At 40.8% G+C, this 27,975-nt stretch overlaps 1 protein-coding gene across 1 annotated transcript in view; it reads right to left on the bottom strand.

The window, feature by feature from the left end:
• ABHD3 (abhydrolase domain containing 3, phospholipase) overlaps positions 1–27,296 on the bottom strand; it is a 56,455-nt gene extending 29,159 nt beyond the window's left edge. The window contains exons 1-4 of the mRNA XM_065932479.1: positions 27,013–27,296; positions 26,366–26,529; positions 25,010–25,192; positions 6,378–6,423 (exon numbers count right to left, since the gene is read on the bottom strand). Of these exons, the coding sequence (XP_065788551.1) occupies positions 6,378–6,423; positions 25,010–25,192; positions 26,366–26,529; positions 27,013–27,174 (555 nt within the window). The 5' untranslated portion in view covers positions 27,175–27,296. The remainder of the gene's footprint in view (positions 1–6,377; positions 6,424–25,009; positions 25,193–26,365; positions 26,530–27,012) is intronic.
• Positions 27,297–27,975: the final 679 nt, after the last annotated feature.

Here is a 27,975-nt window from a genome sequence, read left to right as displayed (position 1 = left end):
CTCTGGAGGAGGGCATGGGAACCCACTCCAGTATTCTTGCCTGAAAATCCCCATGGACAGAGGAGCCTGGCGGGTTGCAGTCCATGAAGTCGCAAAGAGTCAGACATGACTGAACAACTTTCACTCAAAGTATTTCAAAGTATTTTCTGGCTTCTGCTCCACTGTTGACCCTCCCCCGAACCCACTGAACCAGCTCTAACTTGAACTGGAAAATACTTGAAGGAGGCTTTTCTTTCTTTCTTTCTTTTTTTAAAAATATTTATTTATATTTGGCCATGTCAGGTCTTAATTGCAGCACTTAGGATCTAGTTCCCTGACCAGGGAATGGAACCCAGGCTCCCTGCAATAGGAAAAGAGTCTTAACCGCGGGACCACCAGGAAAGTCCTAAGGCTTTTCTTTTTCAGAACTTTATGAGTCATGGTTCACTTACCATACAATTCACCCATTTAAGATGTGTGCTTTTTTTTTTAAGTATATTTAGAATTGTACAACTATCATCACAATTTTAGAACATTTTCATCACTTCCCAAAGAAACCCTCCATCATTAGCAGTCACTCCGCCTTCCTCAACCCAAGGCAGCCACTAATCTACTTTCCATCTCTACAGATTTGTCTATTTGGAATATTTGGTAGAAATGAAATCATATAGTATGTGATCTTTTATTGGCTTCTTTCACTTAGCATAAGGTTCTCAAGTCTCTTTCATATTGTGGCAGGTATCAGCACTTTATTCATTTTTTAAAGGTGAATAGTAATCCATGACCTAGCTGTACCACATTTTATTTATCCATTTGTCTGTTGATGGACATCTGTTTCCTTCCATCTTTTGGTTATAATGAATGTGTGTGTGTGCTTAGTCTTGTCCGACTCTTTGCGATCCCATGCGCCCACCAGGCGCCTCTCTCCATGGAATTCTCCAGGCAAGAATACTGAGTAGGTTGCCATTTCCTCCTCCAGGAGATTTTCCCGACTCATGGATCAAACCCTCATCTCTTGCATCTCCTGTGTTGGCAGACGGATTCTTTCTACTAATGACACCTGGGAAGCCTGGTTATTATGAATAACGCTGCTATAAATATGCATGTACAAGTTATTGTATGAATAACTATTTTCATTTCCTGTATATGTACCTAGGAGCAGCACTGCTGGATCATACAGCAACTCAATTTTTAAGTTTTTGAGAAACTGCCAGAATATGTTCCAAAGTGGCTGAGAGGGTTTTCTGGTTGGGTTTAGGGACATAGAAACCTGCATAACCCTGTAAATCAAAGGAGAGGGAGTGTAACCTTAAACAAATCAGGTTTCACCGAGTTCTTTGTAAATCATCATTCCTAAACTAAGCAGGAAACTTGACAGTTCCCAAAGTAATCACTGAGATGAGGAAGTTCGTGTATAACTTGGCTTCCTGACCTTGAAAACCAACCTGCAGAAAACCAAGAAAAGGCACCGTCCACCTTGAGGGTGCCTGCAGGGATAGGGACATAGAAACCTGCATAACCCTGTAAATCAAAGGAGAGGGAATGTAACCTTAAACAAATCAGGTTTCACTGAGTTCTTTGTAAATCATCATTCCTAAACTAAGCAGGAAACTTGACAGATCCCAAAGTAATCACTGAGATGAGGAAGTTCGTGTATAACTTGGCTTCCTGGATTCCTGACCTTGAAAACCAACCTGCAGAAAACCAAGAAAAAGCACCGTCCACCTTGAGGGTGACTGCAGGGATATCTGAGGATTAGTCTACTAAGACTGGAATTCTCTGTCTTCCACAGCTCAGAGGCCCAGAGAGGGCAAAGTGCAGGCTTCTCATTTCCCAACAAGCAAGGCTTCTGGCTTTCTCTCAATCCTGCAAAAACTAATTAGAAATAAGGACAATATGGTGCTGGAAGATTTCTACTTTCTTATTCTGCTTTGCAGGGGCCATAACCACCCCTATAAATTCTAAATAAATTCTATATCACCAACTTATTTCAGCAAATCTTTTCCTCTTGCTTTTCTTCCACCCCTAAGAGAACGGCTTACCCTAAATTCCATGTCACCTTCGCTAGCTCTCTTAGATTAATTTCAGTTCTAGTCAGTTCCTCTCCCTGTTTGATCTTTGCTGATTCATCTCTTGTTCTTTATTATGACTACCCTTAAAGTCTTACTTACTATGGGTCTGGGCTATATTCAGTCCTTTCTGGAACAGGGGAAGTATAAATACTGATAGAATTCCTCTAGTATGAAACAGTCATTGTTTGTAGCTCTAAGGCAGAAAGAAGAAAGGCTCTCAAGAGCTCTCAATATTAAAACCAGCTCTAACAATCAATATTGGCAGTGCATTTTTGTGATCCATTTGGGTACAAATATATATTAAATTATATTTCATTTTTTGTTGTTCAATCACTGTCATGTCCTACTCCTTTTGATCCCATGGACTGTAGCATGCCAGGCTTCCCTGTCCTTCACTATCTCTCAGAATTTGCTCAAACTCACGTCCAGTGAGCCAGTGATGCCATCCAATCATCTCATCCTTTGTTGCCCCCTTCTCCTCTTGCCCTCAATTTGTCCCAGCATCAGGGTATTTTCCAATAAGTTGGTTCTTCTCATCAGGTGGTCAAAGTATTAGAGCTTCAGTTTCAGCATCAATCTTTTCAATTCAGGGTTGATTTCCTTTAGGACTGACTGGTTTGATCTCCTTGCTGTCCAAGGGACTCTCAAGAGTCTTCTTCAGCATCACAGTTCGAAAGCATCAATTCTTCAGTGCTCAGCCTTCTTTATGGTCCAACTCTCACATCCATACACGACTACTGGAAAAACCATAGCTTTGACTATATGAACTTCATCGGCAAAGTGATGTCTCTGCTTTTTAATACACTGTCTAGCCTTGTTATAGCTTTTCTTCCAAGGAGGAAGCATCTTTTAATTTCATGGTTGCAGTCACCATCCACAGTGATTTTGGAACCCAAAAAATAAAGCCTGTCACTGCTTCCACTTTTTCCCTTTCTATTTGCCATGAAGGGATGGGACCAGATGCCATGATCTTAGTCATTAGATTTAAGTCATTTGATATCCTATTCTTTTTAAAGTTAGATTGAGTTAGCCTTTAGGATATAGATATTTGCTGGGGGTATCAGTTCATCAGAATTCAACCAAAGCACTGTAAAAGACACCAGAGACCAAGCTTCTCTTATTCTCCTGCTTAGAACTCAGTGAGTTCTTTAAAAGTTAAAAAAAAATTATCTAATTAGTATCCCTTTGTAAAATCTCCTGAAGTATTCTTGTGGAGATTTTTTTTAAAAAAATCTATGCAAGTTTATGGGGCTTTCCCAGTGGCTCAGAGCTAAAGAATCTGTCTGCAATGCAGGAGACTCAGGTTTGATCCCTGGGTTGGGCAGATCCCCTGGAGGAAATGGCAACCCACTCCAGTATTCTTGCCAGGAAAATCCCAGGGACAGAGGAACCTGGCAGGCAGAGTCGAACATGACTGAGCATGCAGATGCAAATTTATGGCTCAACGTTACTGGGTTGCTGCCCTCTTTCAAAGTAAATTTCCAATTAAATGTAAATGCTCAGAGCAGAAGTCTTCCCAAGCTTCCTCCTCTTCATCTTTTTCTCTCTTCCTTCCTGTTTGTCGTGTTCTAAGAGTCTATCCTTTGCTAGACCAATGGTTCCTAAGCAATCTCATCCACTCCTGACCTCCTGGTTCCACTGTATACCCATAATCCATGGTGCCTTTCTCCAGCCTATATGTCTCTTCTGATAACCAGTCTAGTACATCTGAGTGTTTACGAGAAATTTCCACCTGGATGACATCAAAGCACCCCAACATCTAAAACTGAACTTGTTATTTTGATAACACCAAAACCTTGTAAATTCTCCTACATTTCCTATTTCAGCAAATATTACCCTTCACCATATTAGCCTTTTACAATTCAGCAAAACTAGACATGCTGACGTTGACTCCCTTCTCTCCACTTCCCACAATACAATGAATACTTTTCTTTCTGCCCCAGAAAAACCACTCATTTCTGTTCTCTTCCCCTACCTCTACATTCACACTCTGGATTGTTGCTGTTTGGTTGCTCAGACCAGGTAGGCTGACTGTGTGCTTATGTTCTTGACATTTCTCGTTTGGTGTCCAACTCTTTTGCGACCCTATGGACTACAGCCCACCAGGCTCCTCTGTTCATGAGATTTCCCAGACAAGAATACTGGAATGGGTTACCATTTCTTTCTCCAGGGGATCTTCCCGACCCAAGGATCAAACCTGCATCTCCTGCACTGGCAGGCGGATTCTTTACCACTGAGCCACCAGGGAAGCCCTTCACACTCTGGATAGATCTTTAGTAATTGCCAAGCCTCCAAGCCTCCTTCCCCTCTGTCACTTTTCTGCTGTGGTTTTCTTTCTAAAACATGACTAAGTTATTTTATATGTCAATTATACATCCATAAAAGAAACTTTAGAAGGAGTCAATTGTTTAACACTAGGTTCCTTGGGGTTTTACACATGACTCTTCAAAATCTCGCCCTCCCTTTCTGGGAGAATTCCTAGCACTCCTTGAGCAATAAGAAGGAGTACAGAACAAATGTAAAGAACGTAAGCACACAGTCAGCCTACCTGGTCTGAATCCGGGCTCTGAATTTCTTGGTGAGGGAACATGCTGAGCCTACTTGTGCCTCATTTTCTTCATCTGGAAAATGGGGATCATGGTGGCTATGCTCACCTAAATCACAGGCTTGTCTCTATTGCTGAACATCAATAGGAAAAGACATAACTGATATATTCTAAGGACTCAATAAACATTAGAGAAAATGATCACCATCGCTACCCCTCCACAAATAAGGACTTGCTATCTGCTCTCTTTAACATCTCGTTCTTTATGCTGAGAAAGCTTCTCTCTCCCCTCTGCTGGTTCAACACCATAACCTTTAAGATGCAGCTCAAACCCACCACCACTGTCGTGTTCTCCCTCCTTCCCTGGGACTTAGTTACTCCTTCCCTCTAATCTCTGTAGCCTTAATACACCTTTTTGTGGTCACAATTAGCACCGTACTGGATATGTTTTTATATATCTCTTGCAACTCAAGTTTCCTAAGAAAGTGTTAGGGCTGTGTGTAATAATGTGTGTACTCCTCACTGTGGACTTGTACAGGTACCTGATTTAATAGGCATACAACACAGCTTTGCTGAACAAACAGATCCTTTGTTCTCATTTTATGGGACCAAACGGCCTTTACTTTTCAGCGCGTTATTTTCTTGAGAGCCTAAGGCCATGCCTTTCCCAGCTTTGTGTCCTGGAAGCATTTGGAAGGACACGCAGCAGACAGGAGCTGCTCAGAAATGTCTGGCTTGGTCCAGAGCCAGTGACAGGTTCAAATCTTTCCTTTTAGAGTACCTACAAACTTACCTATGAGATGCCTACAGGGCTGGACCAAATAAGGAAAGCAGAATCTTCCCCTTCACAAGGAACTAGAGTAAGACCGTAAACACTTTATAACTTTAGCTTTCACAATCAGGTTGATCTTGATGCCCTCCAGGATTTATCAAGCAAAGTGCAAGAGCTCTTTTCTCCCCCCACACTCTCATAATGTACCAACATAGTGACACGATCATAAATTTTTATTTCCAGCATGACTTAATTATTTATAGTCTTAATATCATTCTCTATCAAAGATTAAAAAAAAAATGGTTCTTTCTATTCTGATAGAATTGCCTTTGACCTGTTGAAGTGGTGAGGGACTAACAGTTGAAAAGCTTCAAGAAAATTTCAGTGAGTGTAATAGTTCTCATTCCAACTCACAGGTAAAACACTAGATAGTGATGATTTTCCAAGAGGAGCAAGAAATTCTATCCTAGCAAAAGCTTGGGGATTAGAAAAGGGGAAAAAGAAACTGATTTAAAATAATATCTCCTCTATGTAAACTTTGGCAGGCAAATAAGCATATAACATGCAGTCAATCTGTTTCACAATAACAATAAATTTCTTAAGTAAATCAAGTATTACTCTATTCGTTAATTTTTTTGGCACTAGTTAATTTTTAAAGAAAATATGTTTTTCATTAAAAATGATGCTGATAAATATTTGCTGATGCTAACCTACAGTAAGCATAAAAGTTAAGTTACAAAATAAAGCCTTATTTTAAAAATAGAAATATGTAACATTTTAAAATTTAAATATAAGATCTGGATGAACACAGACTAAGAGGATTCCCCTGGTTGTATAATTATGGGTTTTACAAGTTTCCTTTCTCTCCCCTTACCCGTATTTTTCCACAATGAACTTGTATTATTGATATAATAAGTTATCTTAAATCAAAAAGAGTATCTTTTTGTTATAAAGCTGGAAACGATTTCCTTAAAAATTAAGCTGCTGTCATTAACTTACATTTACTTACCAAGAGATTCTCTCCCGCCACTCCTCTGTTGTTAAAAACCACATATCTAAAAACCAAGAAAATAATTTTGTTATTTTTATGCATGATCTTAACAATATAATATTAAAATCCTCTTCTTGGGCCTGTATTAGAGCACTAAAAGGTTCTTAGAAATCTGTTCCAAAGAAACAAGGATGCTTGATAACGTCGTTAAATGCACTAAAATACATTTCTAGTTCTCTAAAGTCAACATATGGATTCAAACTAGAAAACTATATATCAAAATGGTATTAAATTTTCCTACCCAAACCAGAATCTTTATGACTTCTTCCTATGTAGACCACATGGACTGTACCCTGCCAGGCTCCTCTGTCCATGGGATTCTCCAGGCAAGAATACTGAAGTGGGTTGCCAATTCCTCCTGCAGGGGATCTTCCTGACCCAGGGAGTGAACTCATGTCTCCTGCATTGAAGGCAGATTCTTTACCATCTGACCCACCAGGGAATGAGCATCTATTCCTATCCTGAGAAATAGCTCTTGTCCCCTCAAAGCTCAGCAAATAGAGAGACTGGAATTTTACCTGCGGTGAAAACATCACGGCAGGTAGAACTGCGAGGGACATGGGACCTGAGCTGGATGGCTGGGTCCCCACTATGCTGCTGCTTGGTGTTTGGCTGACCTAGGGGAGGAAAGAATAGCTCTGTGTCCTACAATCCTGTTTGCCTGTCCTGGGTGAGTGGTCATAAGTGAAGGGCTCCAGAGTACCACTGGCTCACAGTAACTACACAAAGACCATTAGCTAATTAGCAGCAATGGTAGTTGCAGCACCACGCTACCTTTACACAGTCATTCTGCACTGACAAAACTTTCCATCAACCATAACCCCAAATATGTATTTTTGCCATCCTCAAACAAAATCCTGACTTGTGTCTGCACGGGTTCTCTTTGGCTTACTGAATCTATATTTATGTCAATTAAAATTCATTTTCTTTTTGTCTATCGACTTAACTAATCAATCAAGATTATTTAAGGTTCTAATTTAACCTCACATCCCTTTTGCGTATTTAAAGCATTTACTATCTTTGTTTTCATGATGTATTTAACACAGAAGAAATAAATACAAAAAGCCTATAATTAAGAATATATAGAGCAATTTTGTATGTACTCTAATTGCCTTCTTTCAAGGCACTGTTGATCACCATATGGGTTCTAGCACCAATGAATTGAATATTCACTAATACATATTCATGACTTGGAAGGACTCAGGGGGTTTAGATTTTACTTCAGGATGTTTTTGCAAAGGAATTCTTTCTCGCATCTGAAAGGTCATATAGACAGCTTTATTATGCCCTACTGAAAGAAAAGGCCCTACTAACAGTTTTGCCAAGAAAATCCACTGGTCATAGCAAACACCCTCCTCCAACAACACAAGAGAAGACTCTACACATGGACATCACCAGATGGTCAATACCGAAATCAGATTGATTATATTCTTTGTAGCCAAAGATGGAGAAGCTCTATACAGTCAGCAAAAGCAGGACCAGAAGCCGACTGTGGCTCAGATCATGAACTCCTTACTGCCAAATTCAGACTTCAGTTGAAGAAAGTAGGGAAAACCACTAGATCATTCAGATATGACCTAAATCAAATCCCTTACGACTATACGGAGGAAGTGACCAATAGATTCAAGGGATTCGATCTGATAGACAGAGTGCCTGAAGAACTATGGACGTAGGTTCGTGACATTGTACAGGAAGCAGTGATTAAGACCACCCCCAAGGAAAAGAAATGCAAAAAGACAAAATGGTTGTCTGAGGAGGCCTTACAAACAACTATGAAAGAAGAGAAGCAAAAGGCAAAGAAGAAAAGGACAGATATACCCATTTGAATGCACTGTTACAAAGAATAAGAAGTAGAGGTAAGAAAGCTTTCCTCAGTGATCAATGCAAAGAAATAGAGGAAAACAATAGAATGGGAAAGACTAGAGATCGCGTCAAGAAAATTAGAGCTATCAAGGGAACATTTCATGCAAAGATGGGCACAATAAAGGACAGAAATGGTATGAACCTAACACAAGCAGAAGTTATTAAGAAGAGGTGGCAAGAATACACAGAACTATACAAAAAAGATCTTCACGACCCAGATAATCACGATGGTGTGATCACTCACCTAGAGTCAGACATCCTGGAATGCGAAGTTAAGTGGGCCTTAGGAAGCATCACTATGAACAGAGCTAGTGGAGGTGATGGAACTGAGCTATTTCAAATCCTAAAAGATGATGCTGTGAAAGTGCTGCATTCAATATGCCAGCAAATTTGGAAAACTTACCAGTGGCCAAAGGACTAGAAAAGGTCAGTTTTCATTCCAATTCCGAAGAAAGGCAATGCCAAAGAATGCTCAAACTATCACACAATTGCACTCATCTCACATGCTAGCAAAGTAATGCTCAAAATTCTTGAAGTCAGGCTTCAACAGTGTGTGAACCATGAACTTCCAGATGTTGAAGCTGGATTTAGAAAACGCAGAGGAACCAGAAATCAAATTACCAACATCCACTGGATCATCAAAAAAGCAAGAGAGTTTCAGAAAAACATCTACTTCTGCTTTATTGACTCTGCCAAAGCCTTTGATTGTTTGGATCACAACAAACTGTGGAAAATTCTGAAAGAGATGGGAATAGCAGACTACCTGATCTGCCTCTTGATAATCTGTATGCAGGTCAGGAAGCAACAGTTAGAACTGGACATGCAACAAGAGACTGGTTGCAAATAGGGAAAGAAGTAGGTCAAGGCTGTATACTGTCACCCTGTTTATTTAACTTATACGCAGAGTACACCGTGTGAAATGCTGGACTGGATGAAGTACAAATCAAGATTGCTGGGAGAAATATCAATAACCTCAAATATGCAGATGACACCACCCTTATGGCAGAAAGTGAAGAACTAAAGAGTCTCTTGATGAAAGTGAAAGAGGAGTGTGAAAAAGTTGGCTTAAAGCTCAACATTCAGAAAACAAAGATCATGGCATCTGGTGTCATCACATCATGGCAAATAGATGGGGAAACAATGGAAACAGTGACAGACTTTATTTTGGGGGACTTCAAAATCATTGCAGATGGTGACTGTAGCCATGAAATTAAGAGATGCTTGATCCTTGGAAGGAAAGTTATGACCAACCTAGATAGCATATTAAAAAGCAGAAATATTACTTTGCCAACAAAGGTCCATCAAAGCTATGGTTTTTCCAGTAGTCATGTATGGATATGAGAATTGGACTATAAAGAAAGCTGAGTGCTAAAGAAGTGATGCTTTTGAATGTGGTGTTGGAAAAGACTCTTGAGAGTCCTTTGGATAGCAAAGAGATCCAACCAGTTCATCCTAAAGGAAATTAGTCCTGAATATTCATTGGAAGGGCTGATGCTGAATTTGAAACTCCAATTCTTTGGCCATATGATACGTAGAACTGACTCATTTGAAAAGACTCTGATGCTGGGAAAGATTAAAGGTGGGAGGAGAAGGGGACGACAGAGGATGAGAAGGTTGGATGGCATCACTGACTCAATGGACATGAGTTTGAGTCAACTCTGGGAGTTGGTAATGGACAGGGAAGCCTAGAGTGCTGCTGTCCATGGGGTTGCAAAGAGTCAGACAGGACTGAGCGACTGAACTAAACTCAACTGAACTGAACTTAAAGAAGACATATGTTTTAAAATCACAAAACTCTGATTTGAGAAAAGGCTAGAAATATTATATTTTATTGACTATTCAGAGAAAGATTTTAAATATACTACAAAAACCCACAGGAAAGTTAAAATGCTGCATGGTCAGTTAGTCTTTGCTAAAAAAGAATGGCAAGACAGCCACTTGTATTTATTGCATAAGCACCTAAATAACACAGGAATTGGGGCTAAATTTAATTATGACCTTGAAGCTTTCCATCATTCAGAAAAGAACCACTTTCAGCATGTAAACACGACTTCAGGATAAAAATTGGATTCCAGGGTAAGATATCATCATGTGACTGTCCCCTGAGAGAAGGGGACAGAGCTAGTGAGGGGAAAGAAAGTGATGATCTGCACACTCAGGTAAGAGCAGCCTATGCACCTGGGATTTTCTTCCAAACTGCAGACAGAGATGTCTGCACTTTCTTTTAGGCAACTCTGAACAGTGGCTCACAGCTCCAATACCTCTCACTAGAGGAGAAAGTGTACTGACCCCTCCACAGGCCTTTGTTCTTGACCCTGTTCAGTCATCTGTATGTACTTCTATGGATTAAGATATGCGTTCATCACTGTATCTACCTCTAGCCTTGGGAATGAGGTGGAGAGATACAGGAGGATAAGACAGAGCAGTTTTGGAGGCAGGAAGCCTGAAGGCTTCCACACGGCTCCCTTCTCCCATCCAATTGGTGACAATCAGTTAGCTGCTCTCATTTAAGCCCTTTTCTGCCTTCACCATCGTTCGGGGACACTTTAGCAAAATGAAAAGGACTGGTTGAAAAACAACTACTCTTCCTAAGACATTTGATAGGCCCCTGTTAACTTTATAACTACTCTATCTAAATTATTTTCACAAGTTCTCCCAAACTATTTATCTATTTATTTTTTAAGTTTTATTTATTTGACTGCACCAGGTCTTAGTTGTGACATGCAGGATCCATTCAAACTCTTAGATGTGGCATCTGGGATCAAGTTCCCTGACCAGGGTTCGAACAGAGCCCCCTGCATTGGGAGTATGAAGTCTTAGCCACTGGACCACCAGAGAAGTTCCCCCCCAAGTAATTTTAAAGGGTGTGTATATGAGGGAAATTCTATGCATTTTAACTATTTAAATTTTCTTCTTAAAATAGGTAAAATACAAATAAAGAGGAGACACTAAAAAATAAAATCTGGGATTGAGAATTTTCTATGACAACAGACCACAGTAACTAGGAAAGCTCTTAATGAAGGTTAACTAAGGCAGAGAGCTACCCGCAAGGCAGGATTTCACAACGTTAGGCACCATGGGCATTTTGGATCAAGTGCCTCTTTGTAGGGGGGCTACTGAGAACCACTTGGTTGAGAACCACTATTACAATGAAATGGGTCAGATAGCCTTGAATCTGCTCAAGCCCAGTGATTCACAAGAACAAAGGAATTTTTATCATATAACTTTATTTTTCAGTTCTAAGATTCCACGACTCTTTGAGTCTATGAATGAAAAGAATAACCAGCAAAGGCTGGAGTGAGAAGAATATTCAGAGCTCACCATTTTCATTTTAGGTAATAACAACAGATAGTATTTATCAGTGTGCTAGATCATCTTCTAGGCATTTTACGTGAATATTAATATTGGAATGACTCGTTCATTCAAAAATTTATTGAACAGACTAATTACTGAATTAAAGATTCAGTTAGTGCTTGTAGGAGAAAAAGAAATAAAGATATAAGGTTCCTGGCCTCAAGAAGAAAAAGTGAAAGGGTTAGTTGCTCAGTCGTGTCCAACTCTTCGTGAGCCCAAGGACTGTAGCCCTCCAGGCTCCTCTGTCCATGGTATTGTCCAGGCAAGATTACTGGAGTGGGTTGCCATTCCCTTCTCCAGGGGATCTTCCTGACCTAGGGATCGGGAAGACCAAGCCTCCTGCATCACAGGCAGATTCTTAACCATCTGAGCCACCATGTATATACACCAGGACTGTATAAACGTTTCTAAGGGATGAGAAAATAGATCGTGTTAGCTGAAACATGACTATATACTAGGCTAATGATAGAAACTAAAGAAAATTTAAAAAACAATAAGTTAGGATCAAAATAGGCTTAGGGTGCAGACTGCCAGGTTAAGGAAAGATGACAAGGAAGTTCTGTTTCCAGAAATGTCATGGTAGACCCTGCAAGGTCAGTCCTTCCATAGAATAATAATTAAATGCTTGATAAATTATAAAGGCAATGGAGAACAACCAAGGCAGGCAGAAACTAAATGGGACTTGACACTTGGAAGGAAAAAAATGGCATTGGGTAAGTCTCCTTTTCACAGCTTTTTGCCTGAGGGGAGGCACCAGCTGGTATTATCCAGTAATAGATAAAGGTCAAATAAAAATGTTCAGTCTCAAAAAAAAAAAAGTTCAGCCTCGTGGGCTTGAAAATCAGAAAACAGAATTTGCTGCAACTATAAGAGAAGATGAGGGGGGAAATCTCAGAAAAGAGAAAGATACAGAGACAGGGGCCTAAATTCTGCATAAAAACACTGACTGCAAAGCTCTGACTGAGTTTTCTGTGACATGGATCCCAGGCAGCCCAGTTAAGGATGAAAACCTATACAGAGATTTCAGCTGCTGTCTACTGCAGATGGGACAGAGTTTTAAGTTTGAATTTACTCAAATTATCTGTCTGAAAAACAAAACTCAGTCATTAGAAAACTCTTTAGAAATACATAACAGAATCCAGAGTCTCTACAATGGATCATTGAAGCTATTCAGAACAAAATCCACAATAACTATACTCTGAAGAAACAGAAAAATGTGGCCCACCTCAAGAGACAAGATAATCAACGTAACTGAAGTTGAGACAGTCCAAGGTGTTAGAATTAATAGGTGTGGATTTAAACTATCCTCAAAGACATAGATGAAAATTAGCTTGTAATGAATTTTCTTTTAAAGGAAATATCAGCAGAACAATAAAACCTATCAAAAATGGAAAAACTAGGTTAAAAAAACACAATACTGGAATAAAAAATATTCACTGGATTTACAAATTGCAGTTCCAATCTCAAGATGAGAGAGGGAAAAAAGAGATTGGGAAAAAATGAATAAAAGTTCATTGATTTGGGCACATTATGAAAAGATCTAACATACCTGTAATTTTGGATCCAGAAGGAGAGGAGAGAATAGGAGAGAAAAAATATCTAAAGAAATAATGGCCAAAATTTTTACAAATTTGATTTAAAAAGACACAATTCATAGACTCAAAAAGAGAGAGAAAAGTGACAGGGGAAGGAGGGAATAAAAAATCATAAAACAGTAAAACAGTAAAATCTATATCTACCATATTGATAAAGACATTAAATGTGATTGGACTTAAAAGCTCTAATTAAAAGACAGATGTTGTCAGACTGGATAAAAACCTTTAAGACCCAGCTATATGCTATCTACAAGCAGTGCCCTGCAAATAAACACAGATACTTTGAAAGTTAACATATAAAAAGAGATATCTCACATAAATGATAAGCCTAAGTAGGACAGAGTGGATACAGTAATACCAGATAGATGTTACATCCAGAGACAAAGAAGAACATATCATAATGATGTAAGAGTTCATTCATAGGAAGATTAATAATCATAAATGTACATGTGACTGATAACAGAGGTTCCAAATACATGACATAAAAATTGATAGAATTAAATGGGGAAATAGAAAATCCATAATCATAGTTGATTTTAAGATCCTCACATCAGCTAGATAAAAAAACTAGTAAAGATATAAAGTATATGAATAACACTAACAACTATCTTAGCCTAATTCACATTTGCATAACCTAATCAACTATCTTAACCCAATTTACATTTGTATAACATTACATCCAACAGCATAATACATTCTTATTAAAAAATGATAATACCTGAATATTTCCAGCCTCACTAAGATCAGAAAGACATCAAGACAGACAAATATAATTCATATACTTTCTTCTAGAATATGAAGCATCAGAAATCAAACACATAATTAACAAGACTATATTACTGACCGTTTTAATGCCCAGCTGCTGATTATCACATGGTAATGGAGAACAATGAAAGTTAATTCATAAATCATGAGCCTCATTCTCTCACTCTCTTGTTTCAACTCTTTCCCTATAAAATCTATTCTCTGAGTAGGAAACATGACTTATTTGCCTGTCGTGTCTTCAGTTTCCTGATAAAATTGAATCCTATGATATTACAGGTCTACATTATCTCTATAAGCAAAAATCATGGGACTTGAGGAGCTAATTGTTGGGAGCCTGAGACATCCATGTGAAAATGTAGTAAAGGAGAGTTTTCAAAAATGACCAAGATTTCAAAGAGCCTAACAGAAGTCAGCTGGTGATGGACAAGGAAACCTGGAGAGTTGCAGTCCATGGGGTCACAAAGAGTCAGACACGACTGAGTGACTGAACTGAACTGAACTGAATTTATATATTTTTCTGCAGTGAGGCTGCACAGTGGGAACTTAACCCTGTCACACTGTTTAATTTTGGTGAAATTACTAACACCATAGTTCTGTTTTTGGTTGGTAAAATGGGGTTAGTAATATATATCTTACAATTGAGTTCATATTAAATAAAATAACTTGTGTATAGCACCTATTATGTGGCAGACACTCAACAAAGCTTAATTTAATTACAGTAAACAAAAATAGCAATTCTAATTATTTCTTGCTGATCACAAGCTCTAAGTGCCCTTGTGAATTTAAAACAAAAAAAGACCAACAAGTTAACATTTAGCTAAATGCAATTTATTAGGCTAAATATTTTAAAACCAGGGCCGCAAGGGGAAAACGTCAGTTATCTTTGATGTGAGGAAGCTGAAAACCTTATTATACCATTAGCGTCAAGAGTTCTCTTTCAACAAATTCTGAAAATGTCTTATTGGAATCTTTTTTCCCCATTAGTGCTCCCCTTTTCCCCAACATTTACTCAGTTGTTTTCTGATGTTCTCATATTTTATCTTACTCATTTGAATTCTAGCTGGGTCTCTTTGGTATTCCTGTTAACTTAAGACCCAGTTGAACTAACCTACAGAAAATCCTATTTTTAAGAACAAAAGAGTTCTACATTAATAATAATAACTTAATAAAAAAATAATAATAATGAACTAACAGGAATTACTCTACGTCACAACTCACTGCTGGCAACTTTATCTCCCCAAACCGAGTCATAGACATGTCTGTGTTCTAAGATGTAGATTCCAACGGCTGCTCCACCTAAGCCAGATCTCACCTTCCTTCTCCTTGTTCCTCCCACTGCCTGGCCAGGCACACTGCTGTCTCTGGGCTCTCCTAGGATGGTTTTGCGGCTGGTAATAGGGCCAAGGCAGTAAGTACCTCATTTCCAACTGAACAGACTAAAAGAATGATGCTCCTTGGCCAGACTAAAAGAATGTGAGGCATGTGGGAACTCAATTCCCTGACCAGGGATGGAACCCATACCCTTTGCACTGGAAGCGCAGAATCTTAACCACTAGATCGCCAGGGAAGTCCGAGGGCCTTTTCTAAGCCAGACCACGGCCTGATTCACTCCTTTAACTTTCCTAGCTTAATGCTTTAACAAATGTTCATCATGGGCCAAGGTTCTTCATACACATTACACGTAATCCTTATAACCCTATGAAGTATAGGTGGTCTTTACAGATGAGAAAATTGAGGCACAGATTAACTAAATAATTCGTCATGGAAACATGGGTAGTATGTGACAAAGCTGGAATTTGAATGCAGGCAGATTTGACTTGGTGATCCACTTAACCAGCTCACTATGCTGCCCCATGCTATCTAGCCTAGTAACATTAAAGTCTCTTTTTCCAAAAAGATGGGTGCTCTGAACACAGAGTACCCTTTGAGGGCATGTCAGCTCTGATAAAAAGAGCTTTGTCCTTGAAAGTTTGTTAATTAAGGTATCATTTTATAGTGGAACATCTAACAGCGAGTTCCCTAGAGAACAGGATTACTTGTTGGCATCCACCATATCCTTTCCCAGAAATGCAACTAAATAAGCTAAGTACCTCATTCAGTGCTTTCTAACATTTAGCATTATCTCATCTAGCCAGTCTCATGAAAAATCAAGTTAACTGACTCATTCTCAAAACTTCAAAAATGAAATTATTTTAACAATAGATCATAAACATACTTTCTGATAAAAAAAAAACATTCTGATGTTAATTTAAAATGATGTCTTATCTAAGATACTGCTTTTAGATTATTGTTCAGTCACTAAGCTGTGTCCAACTCTTACGATCCCATGGACTGCAGCATGCCAGGCTTCCCTGTCTTTCACCATCTCCTTGAGTTTGCTCAAAACTCAAAAGCTCAAAACCATGAGTTTGCGCAAACTCACGTTCATTGAGTTGGTGATGCCATCCAACCATCTCATCCTCTGTCACTCTCTTCTCCTGCCCGAAATCCTTCCCAGTATCAGGGTATTTTCCAATGAGTTGGTTCTCTGCAGCAGGAAACCAAAGTACCAGAACTTCAGCTTTAGCAGCACTCCTTCCAATGAATATTCAGGGTTGATTCCCTTTAAGATTCACTGGTTTGATTCCTTTGCAGTCCAAGGGACTCTCAAGAGTCTTCGCCAGCATCACAGTTCAAAAGCATCAATTCTTTGGCATTCAGCCTTCTTTACGGTCCAATTCTCACATTCGTACATGACTACTGGGAAAACCACAGCTTTGACTAGTAATCAAAGCTCATCCTTTAGTTTTTGTGCCTGATTTTCAATAGTTCATTCTCCTCTTCCTTCCTCCCTCAAGAAGAGTCTTTGGAGAGCCCTCCACTGTGCTCATAATGCTTCAGGAAAAGCTAACCATCTACCTCCACTGGTGCTACTTCCTCTACATAAAAAAATGTGCAAGCCCAAACTTCAAACTGGAAAGAGAAGGACCATTTACAATTAGTCAAATTTTAACCTCTTTAAAATCATCTCCCACTTTAAGGGAAAGGAGAATAAAGGAGTAGCTCTTAGGCTAAAACAATCTACAGTAGCTAATAGAGAAAATTAAAAAGACAGAAAAAATTCAAAAAGTGATAAAAGGAGATAACATAAATACTAGGTTGATGTATCTATATTAGCAACTATGTGGTGTTATCAAGAAATTCTGAGCTCTCTGTATGTGATGTGTATTTATTCTTCCTGAAACATTTATAGCTCTAAGAGTTACAATAATGGCAAGTTTTAAACTAGGAAACAAATATCTCTAATTTTCCTCTTTCCGATAGGTAAAAGAGTTATTAATGGTCAAAGGTTGACACTGAAATTGTATTTCTGCATTACCTTCATGTTGAAAAGACATTTGCTGAAGCATTTGATCCACTTGACCTTTACTCCTTTGTCCACTTCATACATCTATTAAACATCTTAAAATTTAAAAAATAAATCATCGTCCACTTCAAATATCTCAGAAAGATAAACGATGGACACTGACATCCTTGCTCCCAATAGTGGGCTCTACCATGAAGGACAGGAGATGTCAGTCCTGTCAAACCACAGAAGAAAATCAGTGCTTTCTGTATTTTTAATGTTCTTTAAAAAATTTTTTTTTAAAAATTTCTTTCTTTTTGACTGTGCTGGGTCTTCCTTGCTGCGGGGGCAGACTTTTCGCAAGTTGCAGTGAGCAGCTTGTGTGTGTTAGGGGTGTTAGGTGCTCAGTCGTGTCCGACTCTTTGCAACCCCATGGACTGTGGTCCGCCACTCTCCTCTATCCGTGGCATTCTCCAGGCAAGAATATTGGAGTGGGTAGCCATTACCTTCTCCAGGGGATCTTCCAGATCCAGGCTTTTGAACTCAGGTCGCCTGCATTTCAGTCAGATTCTTCACCACCATGGAAGCAGTGAGCTGGGGCTACTCTCTATTTGCACTGTGGGGGCTTCTCATTGCTGTGGTTTCTCCTGTTGTCAAACACAGGCTCTAGGGCACACCAGCTTCAGTACCTGCAGTGCAAGGGCTTAGTTGTTCCACAGCATGTGGGATCTTCCTGGGTCAGGGATCGAACTCGGGTCTCCTGCATTGGCAGGAGGATTCTTTACCACTAAGATACCAGGAAAGTCCCTGTGAGTGTTTTTTAAGTGTGGCAAGAAGCGAATTTTTTGAAACATATGTCTGCAATCTTGACTAATTCCTCACTTGATCCTTTTGTCCTCTTCTGCTGTTTCTCTCGTTTCTCTGTCAAAATTTAACTGTGTGACCCAGGAATTCCAGGCAGTCCACGGGTTAGGACTCCACACTTCCATTGCAGAGGACCCACGTTCAATCCCTGGTCAGGGAACTAGGCTCCTGGAAGCCGTTCAGCCAAAAAAACAAACAAATGTGTGACTCGCTCTTGTCTCCTGAGACCTTTTTGCCCAGCAGCTGGGCTTCCTTCCTCCTGCCGTATTACATCTTCTCAAATTGTGCTTTATCTACCCTCATTCTCCTGGCCCTTTCAGTTGCATCCAACCATGCTGACCTATTTCTTCCCTCTATGAAATGTCTCGCTTGCTTCCTGGGAGTACAGAATCCTGGCACTTGCAACGCTTGATCAGTCAGTGCTGGAGGCTGTCAGGGATCTCTCAATATCCACCCTGTCCTTCTTCCTCAGTAACAGAGTCCCCCAGTTTCCTCTGGGTACATAGCTGCCCCAAATAAAGACTTTACTCTCAAACATCCTTTCCAGCTAAGAAAGAGCAGACCCATGTGAGGAAAACAAAACTGACAAGCACATGCGTTGCAAAGCATCCTTAAAAAAAAGATGGTGCCTTCTCTAGTCTCCCTTTTTTCTTCTTCTTGGGGTTGGAATGTAGGTGTGACAGCTGGAGCTGAAGCAGCCATAAGTTATGAAGCAACATGATAAAAGAAACTGACGTTTTTTCAAAAAGTATTTATTTATTTATATAAAGTATTTATTTATTCGACTGAGCCAGGTCTTAGTTGCAGCATATGGGATCTAGTTCCCTGGCCAGGGATTGAACCTGGGCCCCCTGCTTGGGAGCAAAGAGTTTTAGCCACTGGACCACTGGGAAAGTTCCAAAACTTGCTCTTCTGATGCTACAGAATCTCAGTTCACCTTCTTAGATTTTCACATGAGAGAGAAATAAACCTGTATCTTGTTTAAGTCACTGGTATTTTGAGTATTCTGACACTTGGAGCCAATCCTGGTCCTCTCTAATGAATTTCTTCCTTATTTCTGAATTTTCTCTGCCAGTTCCACTAGACTGTGCTTATGCTCTTTGGGAACAGAGGTTCTGATACTGTACTTGATTGCGCCAAAATACTTCATAACTGACCTAGATGTCAATGAACTTATTATTACACAATTCTGGATGGGTCACTCTTTTTAAATATTAGTTGGGGGTGGCATAAAACAGATGAACGGTCTCAACAGAAGATGATTAAGATGCTCTTAGAGTTACCATTTTTCTCTCTGACCTTACTTGAAGTAGTATACAGTATACTGTTTGTTTCAATAGTGTCTGACTCTTTGAGGCCCCGTGGACTATAGCTCACCAGGCTCCTCTGTCCATGGGATTTTCCCAGCAAGAATACTGGAGTAGGTTGCCCTTTCTCCTCCTGGGGCTCTTCCCAACCCAGGGATCGAACCTGAGTGTCCTATGTCTCCTGCATTGGCAGGCAGATTGTTTACCACTGAGTCACTGGGGAAGTGTTGGAACTTCTTCAGAGAATGGGAAAAAGATTTAAGAAAACAGGATATTATCCTTGTATGCAAAATAATACCTCTTAGGCTGTGTTATTGAATAGAATTTTTTAAAAAAGAAATCTTGGAGAAATGAATGAGATTTCCAGCTACTTTATCAATTATATGGGTATAACTTATTACAGGGAATAATTTTTTCTTCAGTACTCTGGTTTCTGAGAGGGCTTCTCTCTAAATACACTCTTGGCCTCCTGGTCTTCTTACCTTATTTGCTCTCTGGGACATGAACTTTTCTGATTGATACAATTTGGAAGAATGACTGGAGTTGTCTGACTCAGCAAATTCTCTTCTCCCAGAGACAAGTTAATTCAGGGAGTACATGGTGCACTCTGCCAGTGAAGGCAAGCCAACCCCATTCAGCTTCATTTACCTTTGCCCTCCCTTGCTCACGATTACCTTAAATGACCCTCAGCTTAGTTTCCTTTCATTATTAATTTTGAATTAGTGAACTTTAACAGAAAGGCTCTGCCTCTTTGTTAGTTTTTAGGTACAGGAAAAGACATCTACTTAAGAGTAACAGTAAATTTTTAGGTTTCAGTTGTCCACATGAAAGGAGTTAGGTTGCCTCTAAATCATATCTCACCAGTGAAGCATCAGTGATTCCCCGGTGACCTGACAGAATGCACAACCCTCCCAATGAACTTGAACTTTACATAAGATAGTAACTGAGGCTTGAAGGCACATGCACCCTCCTGATATTGGGGTGCTCATGCAACTCTACTGTATGGGAAACATTATCATAATGTACAAGCATTCCTGTGAGGAAGCTAGATGTTTCCCAAGAAGCAGGTTTACTTGTACTTGATCTTTAAACTATTAAAAAAACTGTTGTACTGTTCTCAGGGAATAAAAAGCTCAGGAAGGAAGACAAACATATCTACAGACCTGCTTTGTTCAAGGCATGAAACCACCTGATACACTCTAGTTCATTTCAGCTCTGTAGTAAGTGAGAAGATATATTGGGGAAGCTAAAAATTAGTTGCCCAAGGTCCCTCAGCAAGTGGCAGTTCCAACATTTGAACCCAGACCTGGCTTTAAAGCACATGCACTTTCCCCCACGTTACACACCTTTCCCTAAGCTCTCTTATCTGCTTCATCCCAGTCTTCATCTAAGTCATCAGTGACTTAGATCTGTTTTGCAGCCTAAGGACTCAGTCTAGACTTGTACCAAAGAACAGGATCCTTTTTTTTTCTTTTTTTTTTTAATGTCAGTGGCACTGAAACCACCTCACTGTCTCCAATAGATTGCAAACATACTTAATAGGAGGTGGAGTCTAAATTCCTACCTGCTGACTTAGGCTGACCACATGACTTGTTTTGACTACAATCTGGCAGAAACAATATTATGAGAGTGCTTAAACTGCAGTGTTGGTTGCTCAGTCCTGTCTGACTCTTTGTCACCCCATGAACTACAGCCCGCCAGGCTCCTCTGTCTATAGAATTCTCCAGAGAAGAATACTGCAGTGGGTTACCATTCCCTTCTGCAGGGGATCTTTCTGATTCAGGGATTGAACCTGGGTCTCCTGCACTGCAGGCAGATTCTTCACTGTCTGAGCCACCACCAGGAATGGGCCTGAAGAAGACTTGAAGTTGTCACTTTAGATTCTTTTAAAAAATTTTTTTTTAAATTAATTAATTTATTTATTTTGGCTGTGCTGGGTCTTCATTGCTGTGCATGGGTTTTCTCTAGTTGTGGCGAGTGGGGGCTACTCTTCATTGTGGGTTTGCAGGCTTTTCATTACTGTGGCTTCTCTTGATGCAGAGCACAGGCTCTAGAGCAGGGCGCAGCAGCTGTGGTGCACAGGCTTAGTTGCCCCACAGCACGTGGGATCTTCTTCAAACCCATGTCCCCTGCATTGGCATGCAGATTCTTAACCACTGGACCGCCAGGGAGATCTGACTTTTGGACTCTTGGGACCCTCTGCCACCCAGTGAACACTGGTGAGCCTGATGGAGGGTGAAAGATCATGTGGAGCTGACATGAGTCATCGCTGCAGATGACTCCCAAGTCCAGAGTTTCCCTGGCGGCAGACCACAAATGCATGAATCATTCCAGCCAAGGCCAGAAGAACCAACCAGCTGAGCTCAGCTCAAACTGTTGACCCACAGAATTGTGAGCAGAAATGCTGCTGCTTTTAGCTACTATGTTTGGGGATAATTTGTTATACAACAAAAGCTAGCCCTCTCAACCTAGTGTCAGAGATTCCTTGCACTTAAAAACAAATTAGGTTAGGCCCAAAGGCTATTGAAAAGTTTACTGGTCATTGTTTACTCATACATTCTGCTACCTTTAACCCAGTGTGACTCAGCATTAGAGTTCCTGAAACCCAAATAAGCTGTGTCTTCAAGCAGCCAACAGTGAACTGGTCTAGCCTGTCCCTCTCTAAGCTCCTTATCATAAGGGCAATTGGCCATAACCCTTTGTTTCCCCTCACAGTGTAAAGCCTTCCTTATTGTACATTCTCAATAAATTACTAAATCAGTAGAAGAGATTTTAGCCCTTAGGGAAACTAGAACCTTCCTAAAGCATCTGTCTGCAGCGCAGGAGACCCGGGTTTGATCCCTGGGTTGGGAAGATCCCCTGGAGAAGGAAATGGCAGCCCACTCCAGTACTCTTGCCTGGAAAATCCCATCGACGGAGGAGCCTGGTAGGACAGTCCATGGGGTCGCAAAGAGTCAGACTCGACTGAGCAACTTCACTTTTTCACATTCACAGCTTTGAAGCACAGTGTAATGATAGCCATGGTAATAAAATTTGGAAATTTTTACAAGTGATGGAAAAAGCCACACCTACTGGCAACTCTACAGCTGATGAGATTCAGTCTTTGAGTTTTCACTACATTGTGTTTTGTTTATTTATGTGTACAGTTACACATACATGTATACATTCTCATATTCTTTTCCACTATGGTTTACCTTAGGAGACGAGATATAGTTCCCTGTGCTATATGGTAGGACCTTGTTGTTTATCCAGTCTAAATGTAATAGTTTGTATCTATTAACCCCAAACTCCCAGTCCATCCCTCTTCCTCCCCATCTCCCTACAATTACATTGTTTTTATTTTTTAAAGATTTTTTTTTGATGTGGACCATTTTTTAAATGTCTTTATTGAATTTGTTACAATATTACTTCTTTTTATGTTTTGGTTTTTTGACCAAGAGGCATGTCGAATCTTAGCATCACAACTAGGGATCAGACCCCACTCCCTGCACTGGAAGGCAAAGTCTTAACCACTAGAGTGCCAGGGAAGTCCCCTCCCCATTTTTTTTCTTCAAAGATTTTTTGATGTAAACTGTTTTTTTTTTTTAATTTTTTTTCATTTATTTTTATTAGTTGGAGGCTAATTACTTTACAATATTGTAGTGGTTTTTGTCATACATTGACATGAATCATCCATGGATTTACACGTATTCCCATCCCAATCCCACCTCCCACCTCCCTCTCCACTCGATTCCTCTGGGTCTTCCCAGTGCACCAGGCCCGAGCACTTGTCTCATGCATCCAGCCTGGGCTGGTGATCTGTTTCACTATAGATAATATACATGTTTCGATGCTGTTCTCTCAAAATATCTCACCCTCGCCTTCTCCCACAGAGTCCAAAAGTCTGTTCTGTACATCTGCGTCTCTTTTTCTGCTTTGCATATAGGGTTATCATTACCATCTTTCTAAATTCCATATATATGTGTTAGTATACTGTATTGGTCTTTATCTTTCTGGCTTACTTCACTCTGTATAATGGGCTCCAGTTTCATCCATCTCATTAGAACTGATTCAAATGAATTCTTTTTATGGCTGAGTAATATTCCATGGTGTTTATGTACCACAGCTTCCTTATCCATTCGTCTGCTGATGGGCATCTAGGTTGCTTCCATGTCCTGGCTATTATAAACAGTGCTGCGATGAACATTGGGGTGCACGTGTCTCTTTCAGATCTGGTTTCCTCAGTGTGTATGCCCAGAAGTGGGATTGCTGGGTCATATGGCAGTTCTAATTCCAGTTTTTTAAGATTTTTTTGATGTAAACCGTTTTTTAAAAGTCACTATTTTTAAAAGCACTTTCTAAATCTTGGGTGACAGTTCAGGCAAAGTATAGAATCAGAAATTTAAATATGTACAAAAGGTTTTATGATCTGTATTTTTTCAGCATGACTGTTTCAGCAAGAAAATTGGAATCAAGCCTCAGAACTAACTAGATGGTGCTTAAACATGGGATAATAATAAAATTCCTGCTATTTCTGAGTGCAAATTTAATTGGAATCATAATTCTGGAACACCATCTTAAAACTTCCAAGAGACTGTCACCTCATGAACAAAATCAACTTTATCTATAAAAAAAAAGTCAGAGTCAACTTATTAAAATTGAATCAGCTATTATGGTATTTTCTTCTCTCTTTTTTTCTTGCATTTTCTTCTTTATATCAAAATGTTTTTATTAATATAAAGTCAACATCAGTTTTTTACACAAACAAGTCTTCTAAGCTTAAGAAAAGATAACAACTCTTCTTTAACTGCAACTCACAGTGTTCCACAACCATAAGTATCATTGGCAAAAAAAGACTAAGGCTCAAAACAGCAGTACCTTTCACATGACTCTGCTTTAAAATTTTAGAGCTCAACCGGAAACTTAAAAGTTGCTAAGTTGCTCAGAAAAATTAAAAAGTATCTGGTGACTGAGTTGAATAATAATTACTTAAAAATGCTGCACCATCGTTAACTGGGCCCTGGTCTTGTGCACCTGCAAACTCAGGTGGACAGAAAAGGCACAGATCACCTTTGGAAAGATAAGGATGACCTACAAGCTGACTCTGAATATTCTGTACACTTGGATCTGATCTGATGAGAGAAGACTAGTGGATCCAGGGTTCAAATATGAAGTCTGACATGAGGGCCCCTGTGTGGCCTCTCAGGGGTTTGTAATCGCTGTTCTCCTAGCAGTCCCTTCACTGTGACCTACTGCTTCTCAGGCCTAGGTCCTATAATTCCTAGGTGATTCTAATTTCATTCATTTGTTTGGCCAAAATCCGTTACTCAGTGACGAAGTGCTATTTTCTGTGAAATGATTCAATTATGCATTTTCCTGAACAAAGAGGGAAAGGAAGAAGCAGGGAAAAATAATAATTTAGGGGATTACTTAATCCATGGAAGAAATAACAAGTATTTCAGAAACAAACATGTAGACACAGTGAAGCCTCATTTAAAATGAATTAAGTGAAAAATAAAAGAAATCATTCATGGGTACCTGTATCCTAGTTCTTCACTGAGGTGGATCATATGAAGGATATACGATTCCTTGCTTGTTCCAGTGAGGCCAGGCAACAATAAGACAGTAGGTCGGGTGCTGGCATCCATATAACGCTTACTGTTATCATTATCAAACCAGTCCAGGGAAATTTGTCCTCCATCTGCAGTTTTAATAAGTTCACTGAAAGAAATAATACAAAAGATATGCTCCTTTAGTGTTCCAAGTCATGGGTTTTTTTTTTTTTGGCCACACCACGTGGCATGTGGGATCTTAGTTCCCTGACCAGGGATCGATCAAACCCAGAACCCCTGCATTGGAAGGGCAGAGTCTTAAACACTGGACAACCATGGAAGTCCCGCAAGTCATGTCTTAATGTTAGTTCTTAATTCTGTATATATACCTGACATTATTTAGTCATCTTACAATAACTTTTTTATGCATCCACTAACACACACGTCACTTTCTTCCATTGCATGGATGTCACAAAATTAGTACAATAAGTATTTTCAGCAAGATCAGTAAAAGGTAGTATACAAAAATGAACTTCAAACTACTTCACATACTTATTTTAATCATTTCCTCATTACTCTGAAATACCCAGCATTTAGCCCCTATTTGATTGAGGTCACCCAAATAATTCAACAGGGAAATGATGAATAAGTAAACTGTTGAACTGGTCACTGCTCTTGTTGTCTTCACTCTATAATGCAGTCTCCTCATAGTGCATATTACAAAATTGGCTTCTTAAAGGTTTCAAAGTACTTCTCACACAGTATCTACAACTTTGAAGAATTTTCCCAAATAAATAGTGCAAGTTCCAGGCAATAAAAGAAATTCCAGAAAGGAATAAATGACTCAGGAAAATTAATAATAGGCACCATTTAAATCTCCTGGTTACTAATATATTCTGGACCACATCTTTTAACACCCTAATGACATTAGCATCGAAATCCATTTGCTTATCAATATGATAAGCACTTTACTGGGGTCCATCACAGAAAGTCCAAATTAACTGGCATCCATCTCACCCCCACGACGAGCTCAACGTACATCATCAAAGAAACTAGGTTCTCAGAGCCAGATGCAGGGCAGATTGGGAAAAGAGTAAGTCCCAAGCACCTCTCATCTTAGAAACAAGCCGTTTACACCGGAGCACCTCCCCCGCACAGTGATGAAAGGTGACACGTGAATATCTTCCTGCAGTTGCGCGAGTGTGGCACACATACCTTCCACCTTCATCCCTCCTTGCTCTTCTATATACTTCCTAAGCCAGAGGTTCTATGAACCAAATATTGAAAGTATGCAAAACACTGTGACTTTGAAGAAATGACTGAAAAAAGGAAATTTACATACTTCCTGTACTGCACCAGGGGCTTGGAAGTGATGAAAGGTCTCAGCAGCGTCTGTCCTCGACTCTCCCAGCACCAGACGGTCGGGTAGTAGGTTTCTGTCACCACGGGACAGTGGTCCTGAAGGAAGCGGCTGAAACTCTCACCCCCCGTCACTAACTGGGGCTTCTGTGGAGAGAGCCAGTATCAGCGAAGGGCCCAGAATAGAGCAAAGTTTCTGCCAACCGTAAACCAGTAACAAGCGCAGACTAGTCCCCCAGCGCACGAGACCAGTCTGATTAATATCCTTCTTGGAAGCCTGATGCAAGTTCTTCAAACACAACGAATCTAAGAGCGGTTTATTAAATCCCTTTAGGGAAAGGCGAGAGTTGACGCCCGGGAGTCACCCTGAAAAATGTTAAGAGAGCATCTCGGGGGCAGCTCCGCCGGGTTAGCGAAAGGTGACCTGGCAGCGCCACCTGCGCCGAGGTCAGCAGGGTCCCGCGCTCCCGGAGGGCATCCAGCAGATGCCGGGGAAAGGGCCCCCTCGGACGGCCCCGGCCACTCGCCCTTGACTTGCCAGCGGCACCTCCGGCTTCGCCTGCTGTTGTCACTCCCGGCAAAGCTGCCCGCGGCCCTGCGCCAAGGCGCCCGTGGCATCCCCCGGCTCACCTTGGCAATGCTGCTCAGGTAGTAGCAGGCGTAAGCGACGCTGAAGCCCAGGATCAGGGAGAAGCCCACGCCTGAACCGAAGAAACCCACCCGGACTTGATGCTCCAGGTAGTGCGAGAGCTCCCGGGAGAGCATCCGCAAGTCCATGGCTAGGCGCTGCATGGCGCGGGAACCGCGGGCGCGCGGGTCTTGGGGCGAGAGGCCGGCTAGCCGGCGACAGCGGGGGCGGGGCTGCCTCGGACCTTCCGCCCGAGCGGCTGCAGCCGGGCTGAGCGCGGCTTCCGGGCGCGGTCGATCAGCCCACGGAGGCGTAGCCCGGCCCCCCGGCCGCCGCCGGCTCCGCCCCGGTTTCCCCCGGGCCGCCCCCACCGCCTGCAACTCAGGAAGCTTCCAGAGGCGCGGTGCCAAGCAGGGCCACCGCGAGGGCGGAGGAGGCGTCTCAGGACCAAGTCGCCGTCAGCCGGAGCGAACCCCCAGAGTAGGGGTGGGGGCGGCAGAGCGAAGCTGGACATGGGCCTGGAAGAGCGCCTTCAGGTCCTCGCGGACTGGCACCCGCCCCGATGACCTTGACCGATTCCGGCAGGGTCTTGGTTAACCCTGTATATGATGAACCAGCAGGTTCAGGGTGCCGGGGAAGGATACCCTGGAGTTACAAGATTTGGGAAGTTCAAGCATGTTGGGAGAATGCCCTACGTAGTGAAAAAAAAAATCCTACATCCCCCGAGGAAGCTGTTATCTCCTGAAAACTAGCAGAAGAGAAAAAATAGTCTACAAACAGTCAACGGTGAGGGCACTCGTAGTGACTTTAAATCTCCCTGAATCCTTTAAGTAGCTGAGTATGCCTTAAATGAGAAGTGGTTCCTGAAAATAAATGAGATCAAGAGTAGGAACTGGGATTCAACATTTTTAAAAGCTTATTTGTGGTTCTTTAACGTTTTCAACTTATAGACACATGGAAATTGA

The sequence above is a fragment of the Muntiacus reevesi genome, chromosome 4 (genome assembly GCF_963930625.1).
Source record: "Muntiacus reevesi chromosome 4, mMunRee1.1, whole genome shotgun sequence".
Classification (NCBI taxonomy): domain Eukaryota; kingdom Metazoa; phylum Chordata; class Mammalia; order Artiodactyla; family Cervidae; genus Muntiacus; species Muntiacus reevesi.
The sequence above is the reverse complement of the archived record's forward strand: the minus strand, read 5'-3'. Positions and strand labels throughout refer to the sequence as shown.